The 17806-nt window shown below is 38.0% G+C and overlaps 1 protein-coding gene across 1 annotated transcript; it reads right to left on the bottom strand.

Moving 5' to 3' along the window:
• Window positions 1-10793: 10793 nt before the first annotated feature.
• On the bottom strand, window positions 10794-17467 carry Fancf (FA complementation group F). The gene has a single exon (XM_087211527.1). It carries the CDS (start codon window positions 17444-17446, stop codon window positions 16397-16399), a length of 1050 nt encoding a protein of 349 aa, XP_087067653.1. The 5' UTR covers window positions 17447-17467; the 3' UTR covers window positions 10794-16396.
• Window positions 17468-17806: the final 339 nt, after the last annotated feature.

Here is a 17806-nt window from a genome sequence, read left to right as displayed (position 1 = left end):
ACCTTAAACATCTGTCCTGAAACGTTTCCATTTCCATATCAGCACCATGAAGCTGTTAAATCCTATCAACTATTTAAATTATTTCATTAAATTTGCCTTGATAATTCAAATTGCCTTGTAATTAGCATAACTATGATTGTTTAATATTAGTTCTAGATTGTCCCCATTACTCTGATCTCCTTGATGGAATAATTCAAATTGTATCTCTACCCTGCCTACTTGTCCAAGAAATCCTTCCCATGATTCAGAGCTTAGAAGATGTTTTAGCCATAACAAGCTAGTTTCCTGGCAGGTATTTTTGATTATCTACTCTTGTGCTTCAAAACCCATCATCTGTAATCCCTCCAAGGAAGGTGGTAGCATATGGTGGTTACAAGTGTATAATCTTGATTGAATTATTTTACTTTAAATTCTTAATGTTTTCTTATCTGTAGAAGGAGAGGATAATGTCACCTACCAAATAATATGCTATAAAATAAATGAAATGAGTAATCAAATAAATGAAGACATAATCCCAAATAATGGTAAGTACTATAATCAAAACAAAACAAAAAAATAAATAAATAAAACAGACTTACAAATCAGAGTATATCAAACATGTAGGGGGTAGGTGGTACAGTTGGGGCTGTTTCATAACAATCAGTGAATGAAATTTGCAATCATTCAGCTCATATTTGTCTACCTGGCCCACAAAGATACCATGAAAGGGCCTGGGGATTTAGCTCAGTGGTGCCACCACCTGCTTTGCAAGCACAAGTTCCTGAGTTCGATCCCGGTACCAAAAAAAAAAAAGAAGAAGGAGGAGGAGGAGGAGTGGGGGGGGAGGAGGAGGAGGAGGAGGAGGAGGAGGAGGAGGAGGAGGAGGAGGAGGAGGAGGGAAGAAGAAGAAGAAGAAGAAGAAGAAGAAGAAGAAGAAGAAGAAGAAGAAGAAGAAGAAGAAGAAGAAGAAACAATGAAATATTTTCTCAATGAAGAATTTTGTCTGTGGCATTTCCAACAACATTACCCTAGTAAATTTCACGTAAATGAGATAATTTTTGTTTGCATGACTACTTCTTAATGAATCAATGCTAACTACCACTAGTTATCTTGTACTGTTTTAAGTGTTCACCAAATCACTTGTTTTGTGATGGGTTAGGAACTTCAAAGTTGAAACAACATAATATTTGTGTCTATATTTCCCAGTCTCAGATTATTTAGAAACTACTAAAAATCTACTTCTACCCATTTGATATATATTTTTACTAAGACTTTGATTAGAAAAAATTTGCTCATACTTTTAAAATGGTGTCTTCTTTCTGATTGTGCCATTAATAACAAAATTCCATAATCCAGGTAAATGGCTAGAAATTTATGCCTCAGAGATCTGGATGCTGGGAAGTCCAAGATCAAGGCTCCTGAAGATCTATTGCGTAGTGAGGGACATTTCCCCCTGCAGGGGCTACTGACTGTGTCCTCACTTGGTGGAAGAAGGCCTCTTTCCTGTGGGCAGTAATTTCATTCATGAGGAGTCCACTCTCCTAGTCAAAGGGCTTACTTCCTGATTTCATCCCTGTGGGGTTAGGATTTCAACTTGAGAATTTTGAGATGAAACATTCAGATTTTATCAAATGGCAAAATACATTTTTCAAGACTTCATTTGAGCAGAGAGTTCAGGCTCTACTCTGAGTATAACCAGGATAGCTGAGGATTAGAGCAAATGACCGCGGAGGGCAGGGGACTGTCAGTAGATGGAAAATTACTAAGAGGAGACATCAAAGGTACATTATTGCTAAAGTGATACTAAAGGGTTTCTGATAAAGAAAGGCTAAGACATTAAATGTGGGCAATGAAGAACTTGATCAGCTCTAAAGAATCAGAGATGATTCGCTAAAACTTGACCTTCAGGTTAAAGATGAGAGATGGATGCTCAAGTCAAAAGAGAGGTCAGAGAAGCAGAACTGAAATTTGGTCAAAGAGTCTTTTTCAGATCCAAATTACATGCTTTGTGTGGCAAATTTCTTTATAACATGGTGTGGGTGTGGAATTAAAAAAACACAAACAAAACAAATAGAAGCCAAAGGGAGTAACTGGCTATAAACTCAATGATAGACAATATCATCAGTGATTTTTTTTTAAAGAAATTTCCCATTGACAATTTCTGGGCTCAGTGAAAGCTTAGCAAGATCCCTTCTTTGGAACAGACTGAGGTAAAGACTGTGGGAACAAACTCTCAAGTAATATCTTGTCGTTGAAAGTCTGTAATTACCTATTTTTGAAAGTTGTTCTGTAAGTGTTATTGTTTATTCACTATGTGTAATCATATTCCTGAAAACATATTTTTACTCACATCAGAGATTCAGAAAAAATTATTTTAACTATAGCAAATAAATTTCCAATTTATTTACTGTTTACTAAGTGTAATGTAAAAATAATACATTTGAGTAATTGCTCTACAGATATTTTTTTTAACTACAGCACTATGTGTCTTAATGCACTCTTCCATAACTAGGAAATCAAAAGACATAAGGACTTACTGATAAAGAATTGTCAATGTTAATTATATTATCTTTAAAGACACACCACTAGTTGCAGAAAGGTCACAATCTACATTTCTACAATTTCTACAATTTTTATAGTTCTTTCTATCTTTTCCTATGAAAAGATCATCTAAAATGAATCTGATTTGGTAGATATCTGTATGTCAAAGTTATAGATAACTCATTTTCAATTAACAGAGCTGTTCAATTCACATATACAGACAAAATATGTCATTTTTCATAAACTTTCAAAAAGGAAAGTAGCTTTTAGCTAAATAAATCCATCACATATTCAATAAGTTTGATTGCTAATTATATGTAATTATACACTGCAACACACACTTTTTGTGATTTAGCCATCTCTTCCAGCTTCTGTCATTTTTATGATTTTGCCATTATGATGTACTAAGTCATATAACACAACTACTCATAAAAGGTATAAATATGTTTTACAGGATCTACATTTAAAGTTCACTAAATCAATTCCCCACTTAGGAGTGCAAATTTCATATGTCTAGTTACCATTGCAATGGTTACCAAATTATTTATAGGGTGGACACATTGACATATTTTCACAGTCTCATTAATAAGTTTAAAGTCAACTGTCTGACATTTTATTATGTATAAAATCACATATGTGTATTTCTTTAATTCAATAAAAGTACAAAAAAGAAAGAGAAAATAAAATCATATCATAATAACTACCAACGATGATCATGAAATTAAACTGAACTACCAGACAGTTTTTATGCATAAATCTGTGTCTGTATCTATGCTGCTATCTATATTCTCATACACATCATCATAGATCTGTAAAGGATTAGATATGTAAATAATAAGCAAACAGGAAGATAGACGAATAACACAACAAAAATTGAATTTAAGTTCAACTTTTAAAATTGTCAAACATTTTTTTCTTTAACTTTAAGAGATTTTAATGACTTAAATATCATCAGATATCTCCATGGAGAAGATGTAATCAGCAAGATCTAATCAAGAAAGGAGAACTGATGCCAAAAGGCCCATTAGAAGACCTACTGAGGGAAACTTAATGTTGGGAGTTAGTTACAGTAGTCAAAAAGAGCATTGCAATTAAATTCCTAAAAGGAGCAAGAAGCCACCACTACTCAGGGCAAAGGAGGCAGGTAACTAGAGTGCAGGTGTCCGGCTGTCTGGAGGCAGCTGGAACTGGGGCCAGGGAAGCAGAGTCTCTTCACTGGGAACTGGATTCACATTGAAACATATCGCAGAGATGGCAGCGAAGCAGAGAGACGGCAAAGGAGACATGTCTTGGTTATTTCTACTTCTCAGTCTGCAGTCTGCGATTCCACTGACTTAACCTACTTGAAAGCCTGTGAATCAGGGAGCCTACGAAATGTACCACACAGGTATTAGCTTCCTGACATGCAAGCGGGGTAAAGGTGAGGCAAGAGTAGACTTAGAAGCCAATGGGCAAATCAGTATTGCTCCTCTTTTATAAGTAGACTTGAAAGAAAAAGAAAAATTGCCAGGTAATGAAATTTTTTAAAAGATTATAAACAAGAAGAAAGAGCTGGAGACTTTTGTTACCTCATTTCAGTTTTAGATAATATTTTGACTTTTTTGTTAGCAAAGATGAAGAAATTCTCTATGCCATGGTCTCTCTCTTCCTGTCAGTCAACTTTCCATGCTTTAAAATGACATATATTTGTGTTACTTGGTCAAGATTTGTAATAGGTATTATGCTCAACACATGCACACACACAAAAAAAATATGCACATATTTTAATAGATGTAATACCACCAGTCTATCTCCATACTTGTGTTCTTCAGTTTGGTGGTTCTAATAGTTAGCTGAAATTCACCTTTAAGTATTCTTTTAGAAATGTTTTATAGATTACAATTTTTTGAGTTGTCCCTTGAGATTTTGCCTCTGTGAGAAAGATCGCTGCCATACCATATAAGAAGTATGTTGGATGTAAAATTTATGATTAGATTTGTTTGCCCAAAATAAACCCTATGGTCTCTTCATTTTTGAAATGAGTCTGGCACCCATCCTATTTACAAAGGTTCTTCCATTTATCTCTCAGTTAAATCTCATAAATAGGCTATTTTGTTTAAATGTCCTCCCTTCACATGATTGATTACACCCGCCTGCTTCCTATTGTCTTTTGCTTGACAAAATATCAAAGCTGATAGCGTGATTTCCAGCACCCTTCCCCTCCATCAGAGCTTTATTTATATTGTTTATTTTTGTCCTCTTCCAGAGGAGAAATTTGAAGCCAACTGGATCTTTCTCTTCGTAATTAACTGTCTTTGAAAGTTTCTTTGTTCCTTGAAGTGCAATAACTTAATCAACATATATGACTTGATTCTGTTGAAATCCATTTTTGGCATATATTTTCATTCCTTAGGTTTAGTTTTCTTATTATTTCAGAGATTTTTTTTCCTACAATATCTTTGCAGAGTTTTATTTGTAACATGTGAGGAGGGCACACCGTTACACTGAACGATGATTATCTCTCACATTCTTATCCTCTCTAATTTCATGAATGTTTTTGTCTCATATCTGCCTCTTATCAATCCTGATTATTTAAAACTTTTCTTTATGTCAATAAATTAAAATTCTGTTTATTGTCATTTTATGTATTATATATATAATTGTTGATTTGATTAACAATTTGCTTCCTTAGTTTTTTCAATATCTCATTTCTATGCTGTCCTTGAGTTCACTTTTCCTTGATTTTATTAACCTACTATGTTTCTTATGGCATGAAGAACTATTGGCAAACTTTTTCCTTTCCTTAGGTTATATTTTCTTCAGAATTATTACAGGTTTACTTTGTGCCAAACCTCTCTCTCTCTCTCTCTCTCTCTCTCCTCTTTTTGTGCTGCCGATAAATTTTCATATTTTCCATTTTCTCTTGCTAAATGCTGGCAAATCTTTATGGACTTTCTATTTGCTTTTACATAGTAGTCTTTTCAGAATCTGTGTTAAGAATAACATAAGCAATATGAATTCAAGGATTCTCAAAGGGTTTTCTCATGAAGCAAGGCTCAATGACCTACCTACATGACCTACTTGTGGCAATTCATTACAACGGAGGAAAGGCCAAAGACTTAGAAACAATAGAGGCATAGCCCTCTTTCTTTTACTTACTACTTGATCTTAGGCAAAGGATTTAACTCCCATGAACTTTGCTTTTCATTGGTAGCATGGAGACAATGATATTTATTTTGTAGGTTTATTGTGTCAATTAAATAAAATTAAGTAAAAAGCCTAACAAAGCATCCGGTGAATGTTGGAATCTTAATGTTAATATCTTCCTCCAAGTCCCAAGACTTCCTCCCCATTATCCCAGTGTTTTGTTCATTTAACTAAAACCTGTTGCTTCCATTAGAAGCACTGCCAAAGACTTGAGGACTAAAATAGTGATTAGTGCCGTATGAGGCCCAGGATGTTGTCGAGTTTGCTCATTTTAGCTCTCAGTGTCAAGAATAACCATGTTTTCCTTTCCTTTTCCTTCCCCATCAATCTTAACATTAAATCTATACTCGATTTTCCATTGTTCTTGAATGATAAACTCTAAATACTTTTTTATTTGTTGACCCTTTAAAAATCTATATCCTACTATGCCATTTTAATAATTTAGGAGCCAATATTCCTTCTGGCTTCATTTTTTGCTTCTACCAGCAGGATATATGTATTCCTTTAGGAAAAAAAAAAGGTACAATTTAGAGTAATGATATTAAACAGGATCCTAAATACATTTTCAAAACTTATTGTGGCAGTTTCTGAATTCTGAAAATCCTGACCTACATATTCAGAGGACATATCTAGAAGACTCAGAACATAGCATTATCCACCACTTAATGAAGGAAGATCATGTAATGACATTAAGCAAGGCTTCCCATCATAAAGTGATTTACATTATTTTCTTGAATGAGTTTAGAGAGGATTCGGAATGGAAGGCAAGAGTTCAGCTGTGAGTGTGGAATTCTGCTTCCAGTTTTGCCTCCTTGTAGAGGCAGTCTAAGTAGGTCAGAGGGAACTCTCTAGAAGCTTGGCTAGCTAATGTCAGAGGGAACTGGAGCATTCTTGCTGCACTTCCCACCTGGCACTCTGAGAAGAGACAGCGAAGAGCCACCCACGCTGGCAGCTCTGAGCACATGAAGGGCTGCAGACTCCACACCCCTCTCCCCTTGAGATTTACTGCACTTCTACGAGGCACTGGGAAGGTGTGAATTTTTTCATGCCTAATAATGGAGAGTTTGATGCCTAATGAAGTGAAACCATGTATACATGGAGAACCAGGAGCGGCAGCTGGGGGATGGACAGCCTTAACTGCAACCCAGATACGGGATGTGGCTACTTCTCCTACTGTTAGTGCAGCCAGTGGCCACTATGGTGTGGATATCTTCTTCAAGGAGTGACCCTCCAGCTCTCTACCACAGCAAAAGAATGACATCATGACAGCAGAAGAATGCCCACAGTCAGAGGTCCTTCTCTGAAGAATGCCAGGCTGACATAAAAAGTCCCCCTGTGCAAAGATCACTTATAAAATACAGTGACAAAATGGGAAACTCTCATCCAGAAAAACCTGAAATTTAAACTACAAGAAATTTCATCTTAAAGGGTGTTACAGCTTAGACCTGAAAGGTCCCTGAAAAGTATTCTGTGTTTGAAAGGTTATTGGATCATGGGATGGTATGCTCAGGAGTGAATCCATAAGCTCATGGCTGAATGTGCTGTTAGAAAGTGGAGCCTGCTTGTAGGTGGGACACTGGGAGTGTGATGTGGAAGGTTATGTTCTTGTCCCTGGCTCCTTCTTGGTCTCTCTGCTACCTGGTTTCCATGGTTTCCTTCCACCATGCTGTTTCTGCCTTGGAGTCACCCAACCATGGACTAAACCCACTGAAAACTGAACCAAATAAACATCTCTCCCTTTAAGTTGTAGGTGTTGGGTACTTTGTCCCAGTGATAGGAGATGGACTAATACGATGGACAAAATTAAGTTTTTGGCCAGCAATGATAGTCAGGGTTTGAGAGTTAAGTTCAGTAGGAAAATAAAATTATATTTCTAATATAAGTATGTGGTCTGAAATTTTAAATTATCTACAGGGTATTTACTCAAAAAAGAAAGGCTTCATAATTTTTATAGAAACTCTTGTTTGAAAAATGGAAACATAACAGTATTCATCACAGAGAGTTATAATGATTGAATGTTATTAGTATGCAAAAAATGAGTATTAAATAATAGTAAATGCTCAGTGCATCCAGGATCAAGTTGATTTTGGTATAGCAACTTATATTAAACATCTAAGTACTGTATAGAGCTGTATGAGTCAACACATTTTTTTAATCATTTGCCTATCTGAAATCTGAGGAAAGCTGACAAGTTCTCCTTAAAAAGAGCAATGTGTGAATACTAACTTTACAAATAATTTCAGGAGTCTTTTGCTAACTCAGCCCATCCTTTGGGCTTCAAAAGGCCAATGGACTCCATGTTGAGAGTTGGTGATCTTAACAATGCAAGTATCTTCTACCAAGGAATTCAATATTCAAGGAACTATATTTTTTCTCATCTTGTATTAAAAATAAACTTGTCTCATCAAAATAAATGTTTTCGGGCTGGGGATTTAGCTCAGTGGCACTGCACCTGCCTTGCAAGCACAAGATCCTGAGTTTGAACCCTGGTACCACAAAAAAATTAAATAAAGAAATAAATGTTTTCTTGTGGAATGAAAAATAACAATTAACAAATATTAACACTGAAGCAACACTAATGTTGGAACCACCTGACAAGAGTTTTTAAACCAGGAATACTAAAAATGAGTCAGATTACAAGCACTCAAAATAAATGGAAAAAAGTAAAGTCTCAGCATAGAAAGAAAAGGCATTAAGGACAAAATGAAAAATTTAAAATGGAAAACTAAAATGACAAATAAAACTCAGTGGAGGGCTCAACCTCCAAATAAAGAGGATAGAGGAAAGAATCCATGAATTCAAGAGAGAATAACAGAAATTACCCAGGTGGGATAAGAGAGAAAGCAGTTGTGGGGAATCAGTGGATGAACACAAATGCAAAGCCCTGAGAGATTCAAACAGAAAATCTACCCTCACTGGACTCTAAGAAGGAGAGAAGGGTGAGCTGAAAATTACTCCAGGAAATAATGACTGGCACTTTTTCCAAAACTAGCAACGTATGTATGCCTACAGATTTAATAAAAACTTAGAAGCCAGGCATTGTGGAGCACACCTGAAATCCCAGAACTCAGGAGGCTGAGGCAGGAGGATCTCTATGAGTTTGAGGCCAGCCTGGGCAACATAGTGAGACCCTGTCTGAAAAAAGCAAAACAAAACAAAAACCAAGGAGATCTGAAATATGATAAATGCATGGAAATTCCAAAGAGATACATGAATATAAAATTTTTGAAAAGTACAGGCAGAAAAAACTTAAGGTAATGAGACAGAAACAATATTTTACCTATAGAGGAAAAGTTAACTCATATGACAGGTGAGTCATCAGAAACTGTGGATGATAGGAGTAAACAGCACAACATTTTCAAAAGCTGAAAGGAAAGGAATGTCAGTCTCAAATTTTATATCTGTTTACAGTATCATTCAAAAATCAATACCTTCTCAGATGAAGGACAGTGAAGACATTGTATCACCAAGAGATGCACTCTAAAATTGGCTAAAGGTCCTGAGTACTCATGCTCTTGTTTTACCAAAGGAAGATTAGGTATTACTCTCACTCAAATTATATCAGTGAGAAATTAGAAGCTTAAAATAGGGAAGGAATTTATCCAAACTTGTTTAGAGATAGTGGCATAAGGCAAAAATGAGTCTTAAAAACCATTTAACAAGTTTGTTTAACTGGTTTCTCTTTCAGCTCCTTAGTTACCTTTTAGTTCCCACACCATGAAAATACTGTTTTTTGACTGTTCCTTTACTCTGGAATGGAATACTAAATGTCTTTGAATTTTGATATTCTAATAATAATTGCAATGCTCCACTCCCGTCACTAGACAAGAAATGGGGATATAACAAATACCTTTAACAACTTGCAGAAACCCCATTCTTCAAATATCCTGCCTCGGGGAAGGTCTAGCATGACAAACAATGAGATCATTTTGAATCTATGGGGGCCAATTTGCTGGTGCTGTATGCAAGGTTTAATGCTTGCCGGCTATAATTAGAAAACGGTGCCTGCCCTTGATTAGTTTCGGTTACTCGAGCGCTTCCATATGTAGTCTACATCCGCGGACTACTGAACTATATCGTGTCTCTTCTGTAAATTGCTCTTGTTAGCCACTTGTAATTTATTTTATGTTTTCAACAACAATTTCAAACGCAGAGTGTCAGGAATCCATGTTTTTGTAATTATTTGGAAAAACAGACCACAGAATGTCCACCGCACTATTGGATGTTAATTATTTAGGTAAGCTACTGAATATTTTTAAATCATCAATAATATGAACATTATTTTATACTTTTAAATACAAGCTAGAAAACTTGCTCTCTTTCCATCAGGATTTTTTTTTTTTTTTTTTACAAATTGTATAAGACTGCTTCATCTAAAAGCGATTATAAAATAAGTCATGATCTCCATTGATTTTACCATTCTGCATTTTAACATTTAACATATTAGTGAAATGTTATTTAAAACTCGATCATGCATTAAAATTCAGTTGACATTTTTAAAGTACCTAATGTGCCTGGAATTGGCAAATAACTTGTGCTATTCTTTTTCATGGATGCATCCACATTCTTTGAAAGCTAACAACACGCCGTGTTCCTATCCCTCTGAGCATATTGTCAATACTCATAAAATATGCATAGCCTCACAAGGAATATCTTACAAATAAGTATTGATACCATGTCAAATTCTTGGTATAATGAATATTTTAACAGCTTTCCTATAGAGCTTTGAGCAATTGTGCAGGGTAAAAAATCCAATACTAATCTGCATATATTTATCTGTCCTTTACCTATTACTTTCCAGATGTGCTTTACCAAAAAAAATGAGAAATTTGGTTCATAACATTAACATATAAACTGCAAGTCTGTCGTTTGGCACATGTCTGTAATCTTAGCTACTCTGGAGACGAGGGAAGGAGGATCACAATACAGTTTTACCACATTAAATCACACTGATATTTGTAGGTGATCAAATGTTTATGAATGAATAAAATTCTGCAATACAAATATAAAATAGTATACTAAAAGACTGCAAAATAAGGTTTTATCATGATAAACACATAAACGTGCCCGTAGAAGAAATTTAAATATTCTTTTTAAAATTAATTTTATTGGTACATTTTAGGTGCACAATATGACATTCATCATTGGAAATTTGCACCTTTACATGATGTCTACTGGTTCTTATTTTTTCCCCATTAAATATTCTTATGTAGAATGCAAATATAAATTGCAGATGAATCCCTCAAATTTAAAGATGAACATAGACATCATTCAGAGCTTAATATATCATGTGTATTAAATGTGTAAATAGAAGCTGATTTTTCACATTAGATCTGTTTATACTTGTGATTCACTGAATATAAAAAATGTCTAAGACTTCACTCATGAGATCATTCATGAGATAAAAGACAAACCCACAATGGGACTTTAAAGACTGTAAGCTCTTCTTAACTCAAACCCTAACCTCAATATTAAGAATAATGAAGCTCCTGGAGACTGCTAAGACACATTCATTATTGTAATGATTCAAGCTGCTTACCCTGAGGGCCACCATTTTTCTAAGCCAAAAGGGCGCTAGTAGCCCACCATGACAATTAGCATCTGATAAATGATGTGTGCCCCACTTCGAATATACTGATTGATCGTTTCCAATTAATTCCTGAGAGAGAAATCGATGGTTTCTTCTTAGAGTGTTTACATTAATTGATTTATATGAATAATGAATACCCTATATCCACAATTTGCGAGGGAAGATGGGCCATTTTATTTATAACTTGTTTCTACTACTGAGCATTAGTATACAGTTTCAGGGCTCAAAAATATATAAAAGAACATGAAAGATTAAGTAAACATAGGAAATTTAACAGCACCTACATTTGGACATAGACAAATGTTGGGCTGATTCAAATACAAGGAAACAGCTTCGAAAGAGTTTTCTGTTGGTTGGGTTGTAATTTAGAAATGTCATCCATCATCTACTGAGATCCTATTTTTAATTTGGATTTATACTCCTTATAACCACTGCTAAACTAGGTGACATCTCTTATATGACACAAAGGATGATCTAACCAAGTGTCTACTCCATTCTGCTTCTACGAACAGTTACCAGGTACTTAATGTATGTCAGCCATAGTTTGAGGGTCTCGGCTGCTTGATGGGGAGTAGGACAGAGGAGGTCAGGTCCTCCCTGAGGATGTGGCCCAGGGCAAATGACAGGCACACAGGTATAACGAAGCTCTAACTCACAGGAAAGCTGGTTGTCTGTAGGAAAGAATGATGACACATATTTAGTGAAGGGTATTATGAGAGGACAAAATTAAGCTGAGAAGTGAAAGATCCCAAAATATTATGGGATGGAGGAATAACATAAGGAAGGGTTCTAAGACAGGAAACAAACTCTGCCTATTTCAAGAACCGAAAGAATTCCTGTGTTTCTACAAAGCATGGAAAGGAAGTCAAGAGATGGGTATGTTTGGATAGAAGAATATCCATCCCCTACATCACAGAAGACAAGAAAAACGGCCTTTGTTCCTAGTGCCCTGGAAAGCTGCTTAGAGGTTTTAAGCAGATGAATAAGGTCCTGGGGGAAATCTCCATACCATTTGCTCAATTTTGCTGGGAATCTAAAAGTCTTTTATGTTGTGTATGTGTTTTTTTGTGTGTGTTTTGCTTCTTTGTGGTACTGGGAATTAAATTCAGGACCTTTGTACTGTGCTACACTCCCAGCACCCTCCCTTTTTGTTGTTGTTGTTTTAGACAGGCCACTGCTAATCTGCCAAATTGCCCCAGGCTGCGCTCCAATTTACACTCCTGCTTCAGCCTCAGAGTGCTGGGATTGGAGGCCTGTGCCACTGTGTCCAACATAATGTCTATTTTTTAAAAAAACAAAAACTATTGCAGCAATCCAACAGATGATGTTGGCTGGAACCAAGCATTTAGGATTTAGGACTTAAGAAAACGTGGCTAGCAAGGAAAAATGACAACAGTACGGAGTAGTGCAGTAAAAGTTATGATTATAGAATTTCAAGTCCAGTAAAAAAGGTGGGTTTGTCAGAAGCATAAGATTCAGTGGGGGCAAATAACTGAGTACCAGGAGAGTGTCCTTTGAACTTGGCATCACTAAAACATCTGCTGAGCATGGCAAGACTTCCTTCAGAAGTGTGTTGGGGCAAACATTAAGTTGGTGTGGGTTAAAAGGAAAATGAAGATTTCTACTCTGGTAAAGCAGTGGCCCACCTACCACAAAACAAATAGATTCTCAGTGCAACTTACCTTTCATACTTTGTTTTCCGGGAAATAAAGAAAATTCCCAAGCTAATTCACAAGGTAAGAAGACCAAACCCCCAAACTCTTACATTAAGCCAGGAATCCTGCCAACCTATAGATGAGGGGATTATCTACTTCCACCAGACACAAATGAAAATGAAATGGAAGCACAAAACAACGCAAGTGATACAAAATTATCAAAAATGGCTGGGCTGATTTGGGAGAAAGAAAGGTAAGGAAAATTGGGGGGAAATTTTGAAGTTTAAACTCAGGGAAGGGTTTAAAGATCAGATCAGAAATGCCAATACTTTGTCTACACTGCTTGGGATTACAGGTAATGTGGATATGATAGAAACACCATGAACTGGCGATTTGGATTCAAGAGCAGTGTACAGCATATTTCCTCCCATGTAAGAGTGAGATAGGCAGGTGGCCATCATGCACATATCTGAGTCTACAGCTGTAGTCCAGGCTCCTGGCAGCTCACTGTCAGTACACTGACATTGCAAGCCATTTCAAGGGAAAAACAGAGGAAAAGAAAAAACAATTTTATATCTCTAAGATGTGAATCATAACTTGCACATGTCACTTCTCCTTATATACAAGTAGCCAAAATCTAGTGTTATAGCAAACTAGTGTTATAGAATCCAGTGTTTCTTCTAACAGCAGAAGAAACTGGAAAATTTATCCTTAAGCAGGGTAGCCTTTTCCAGCTAAAACCCAGCGGTGGGATTGTTTACTAAAGTAAATGAGAAATGAGAAATAATAGCAATTCCCACAGCAGCACAGTGGTAGGGAAACAGAGGCCAGGAAAGAGAACTTACAGAACATGAGCAGAATGAGAAGCTCTAACATAGCCATGGTCCATCACAGAAAAGATTAGAAATGTGGAGCAAAGAAAACATTGAGGGAAAAAAGGCTTGGACTTCTGTGAACAGAGAAAAACATATCCTCAGAAAAATGAAATACAACACATATAATGAAAAAAACAGAACAATTCACAATTAGATATACTGTAGTGAAGACAGATACTAATCAAGGGCCATCTCAAAGAAAAGAAAGGAGAAGACTTCGAAAGAACTGCAAGTCCTCTGATGACCTTCATGTAAAACTGGAAACCAGAAAAGTGTGGATTAATTTACTTGATATGTGAATCTAAAATCACACATAGTAAAACTACCTTCCAACATGGATAAATCAAAAATAGATATTCTAACTGATCATAGAATAAGATGACAAAGAAACAAATATTTCATCCATCAAAAAGAACTAAGAAATAATACATAAAAGAAATCAAGACAGTAGGATGACATCAGACAGGAAAAACAAACCACAAAATAAATACTTCTACTTTATAAAGTTATCAAGCGTTTTCATGTTTATATAGTCTTCCTTTATTTCATTTTTCTCCCATCCTATTCATAGATTCCTAGAAGGTTAAGAAGTTTATTACATTCAATAGCATCTTCTCAAGTCTTTAATATTGTTAAAAGAAAATACATGGAAGTTTTAAAGCTGGCTTCATTTACTCAAATATTAAGAGTGTATGCTACATGCCAGACATTGTGCTAAGCCTTCTGAAACAAAATTAAGTGAAGACATATAGGACTTCCACTCTCCAGTGGCTTTTGTGTATGCCCTTGGGCATTTCTCTTAATCTCTTTTAGTTTATATTCACCAATTAAATGAGATTTTCAATAAGACTATGTATATAACAAATATGTCATGGAACCTAAAATAAGAGACTAATAAATGGTTAAGTATAAAAAATGGGTTTTAAACTGTTATTAAAGTTATACTGTGAGATGAAGCTAAAGCTATAAGGAAATAAGTGTCCTAAAGCTAAAACTAGAACTTGCCTTGGTGGAACTCTTCATTGGGCTGTTTCTTGAAAAAATCCTATGTCACTGACAGAAGGAATTACCTTTATTATCATGGCAAATACAATCTAAATATAGCTTTCATCAATCAGAGCTGGAAAAAAAGGAATCAGACCATAGGGAATATGAGTCTGCCACTGGTCACGCAAGATTATCTTACACATAGTATACTCACTAATGGAACTATAGTTTACTCCCAGATTCTACCACAGAATGGAAAAGTGTACGAGATTATACAATCGTTTTTATTCTAATTCCATTTCTGGAATTAAAAAGTAACTTTCTAAATATCAGTATTTTCCAAAAATTTTTTGCAAGGAGTTACTCTCAACATGGACAAAGATACCTCGACTGCTGAGAAGTTATAGGACCCCAATAACAATGACTAAGTAACTTTAAGTTTGGTTGTCAGGAATCACTGACTGCTGAGAAGCACTCAAGTAAACTTTGAGCAAGTCTTCCTGTCTCTGTAAGGTAGCCACCAAAATAAAAATAAGGAAATTTAACTATTTTAGTCTAAATACTTCATTTACTATAACATGACTAGCACAAGGTTGTGATTTATTAACCTAGTTAATGGCAGAGGAGTAACTGGGTAATTCAAAACTTTATTTTGATTCTTTTGTCATCAAATCCAAATTAATATCCAAAGGCACATACATGTTTGCATTTACTAAACTTTAAACATTATGTGTATTGAAATCAATGGTTTAAATGGGCGTACAATGTGGTCTTTCAGAGTAGTCATTTGCAGAAATGGGAAACAATTTTTGAGTAATGCAATTTTAATTCCTATTGAGGTTGGTTAACTTGTTAGAACATTAGGTTAATAAGGCCAAAGTCCAGGTTTAAATTCCAAATAGTCTAATTAGCTTTCCAAATTGACATTTATGACACCACATGTTGCTAATGAAAACTGGGTACTACCAAGAGGGAGCAACAAACAAAAATAAGACATAAGCTAAAAGATCAAACCATACTGATTAAAAAGGAATGTTTGCTATTTTAAAGCTGCTGCTTCTTTAAAAAGTACCTATATTTTCAGCATTGTTGAAAAGCTTCTAACAAACAAATTATTACCAATGCATGGCTTTAAGAATTCTTCCAACTTCCTCCAGAAAATCCCTGGCTTTTCAAGCCAACTAATTTGGAAATTTAGCAGGGGATGGCGATGCACACCTGTAATCCCAGCATTCAGGAGGCTGAGGCAGGAGAATTGCCACAAATTCGAGGCCAGCTTGGACTACATAGTGAGATCAACCTGGAATACATATCGAGAACCTGTCTCAAAGAAGGAAAAAAAAAAAAAACCTAAAAAAACTAAATAATTTAATAAAATTTGCAAATTTATAATTGTATAAGCCCTTTAAATTTAGCATCATAATTGCATTTTGGACTGAGGCGCTATAGGCGAGTTGGAGAGAACACTGCAATTTTCGTTTTGTAAACTACATATTCAAGTAGAATAGAACATGAACAGAACATGGTCCAAGGAGAACTGGAGCTTGAGCTGGGACCTCAAACTTGTCTCCTCCCAAAAGCAATTATCGTTCACCTCTCCGTAGGGCCAACAACAGGTCCGTCCAGACGCTAAGGCCCGGGACTTCGAAGTCTCCGCCCCGCGCCCTGCTGGACTCCAAGGCCGCCAGAACTTCTTCCTGCAGCGGGGGAGGGGCGTGCCAGAGGCTCCGAAACTTGAGGAGCAGCTCCTCCCAAGGGACGTCTTGGGACTCCGCTCCAACCCAGGTGCCTTTCTGAAGGTCATAGTGCAGCCGGGCCCCCCAGTCTGTCAGGAGGCCCAGGTAGGCGCGAGAGAGCGCAGGATGGCGACCCGCCACCGAAGTCAACAGCTCGGCTGGGAGGTGGCGGCAGAAGGCAGCCAGGACCTCCGACTGCTCCAGAAGCCACCGGACTAGCAGCTGACTCTCCTCTCCAGGTGTCTCCGGACCGCTCGCTCCCAGCTCCTTTTCCAGGGGCTGCAGCAGCGCCACGGCCGCGACCTGCAGGAAGTGGTCCCGCGGCGCGCGCGTCCACACGCGGCCGAGCCACCCGCCGGGGTCCCCCGCCTCGGCCTCCCGGGCTTCCCGCAGCCGCCCGAGCAGCAGCTGCGCCTGTGTCAGCAGCACGGGGTCCTCGGCCAGGGCCGGGCGCTCTCCGCCCGGGCTGCCCGCCTCTCGCAGCAGCAGGAGCGCGGCGCGGTAGCGGGCCAGGCGGGCCAGGCGGGCCTGTAGCTCCTCCGCGTCGGCGTCCCGGGGGCCGGCGCCCGGCAAGAGCTGCAGGAGCAGGGCGCGGCCGGCCGCCTCGCCCAGCGCCCGGTTCCGCAGCAGGCTGAGGAACAGCTGGACGTCCCCGCGCCCGAGGGCCTGAAAGCTCGTTAGGCCCCGGCCCTCCGGTCCCCAAAGGCTGCGCAGCCGCCTTTCCACCGCGCTGCGGATGCGGGCGTGGCCGCCGAAGCGCCGGGCCACGTGGCGCAGGTAGCGAGCCCAGTCCAGGGCCCGGCGCACCGTCTCGGGGCCCCAGGTGCTGACGTGGGCAGTGCCAGACACGGACAGGACCTCGGAAAAGCGCTCCAGCTGCTGCAGGAGAGGCTCCATTGGGCCCGCGAAGGCCTGACTTCCGCGTTCACCTTGGAGACGAAGACGCTCCGCATGCCGATTGGAACAACCAGACAAGGATCCGCCCTCCTGCGATGCTATTGGTCACGGTCCATGTCACTCTCACAGCGGCTTCATCCGGGTTTTTGACTCGGAAATTTTACTTTTTGCCACCTATTAGGGAAGCGCTTAGGGGAGGGGGTTTAAAGATGAGGGCATTTTAGCAAAAATGTTTAGAGCCATGTGCGAGGTGTTGCCGGTGAGGAATGTGTCTGTGCTTCCTTTCGCTTTGAAAATATCACTAAGTGAAAAATTTCTGAGTTTTGCTTAAAAGAAAGACCTCTGTTGAGGTTTATTCAT

This window comes from Heterocephalus glaber, unplaced genomic scaffold (assembly GCF_053883595.1).
Source record: "Heterocephalus glaber isolate CG9 unplaced genomic scaffold, H.glaber_assembly_v1.0 deba00001428, whole genome shotgun sequence".
NCBI lineage: Eukaryota > Metazoa > Chordata > Mammalia > Rodentia > Bathyergidae > Heterocephalus > Heterocephalus glaber.
Note: the sequence above shows the minus strand (reverse complement) of the source record. Positions and strands in the feature narration are given on the sequence as shown.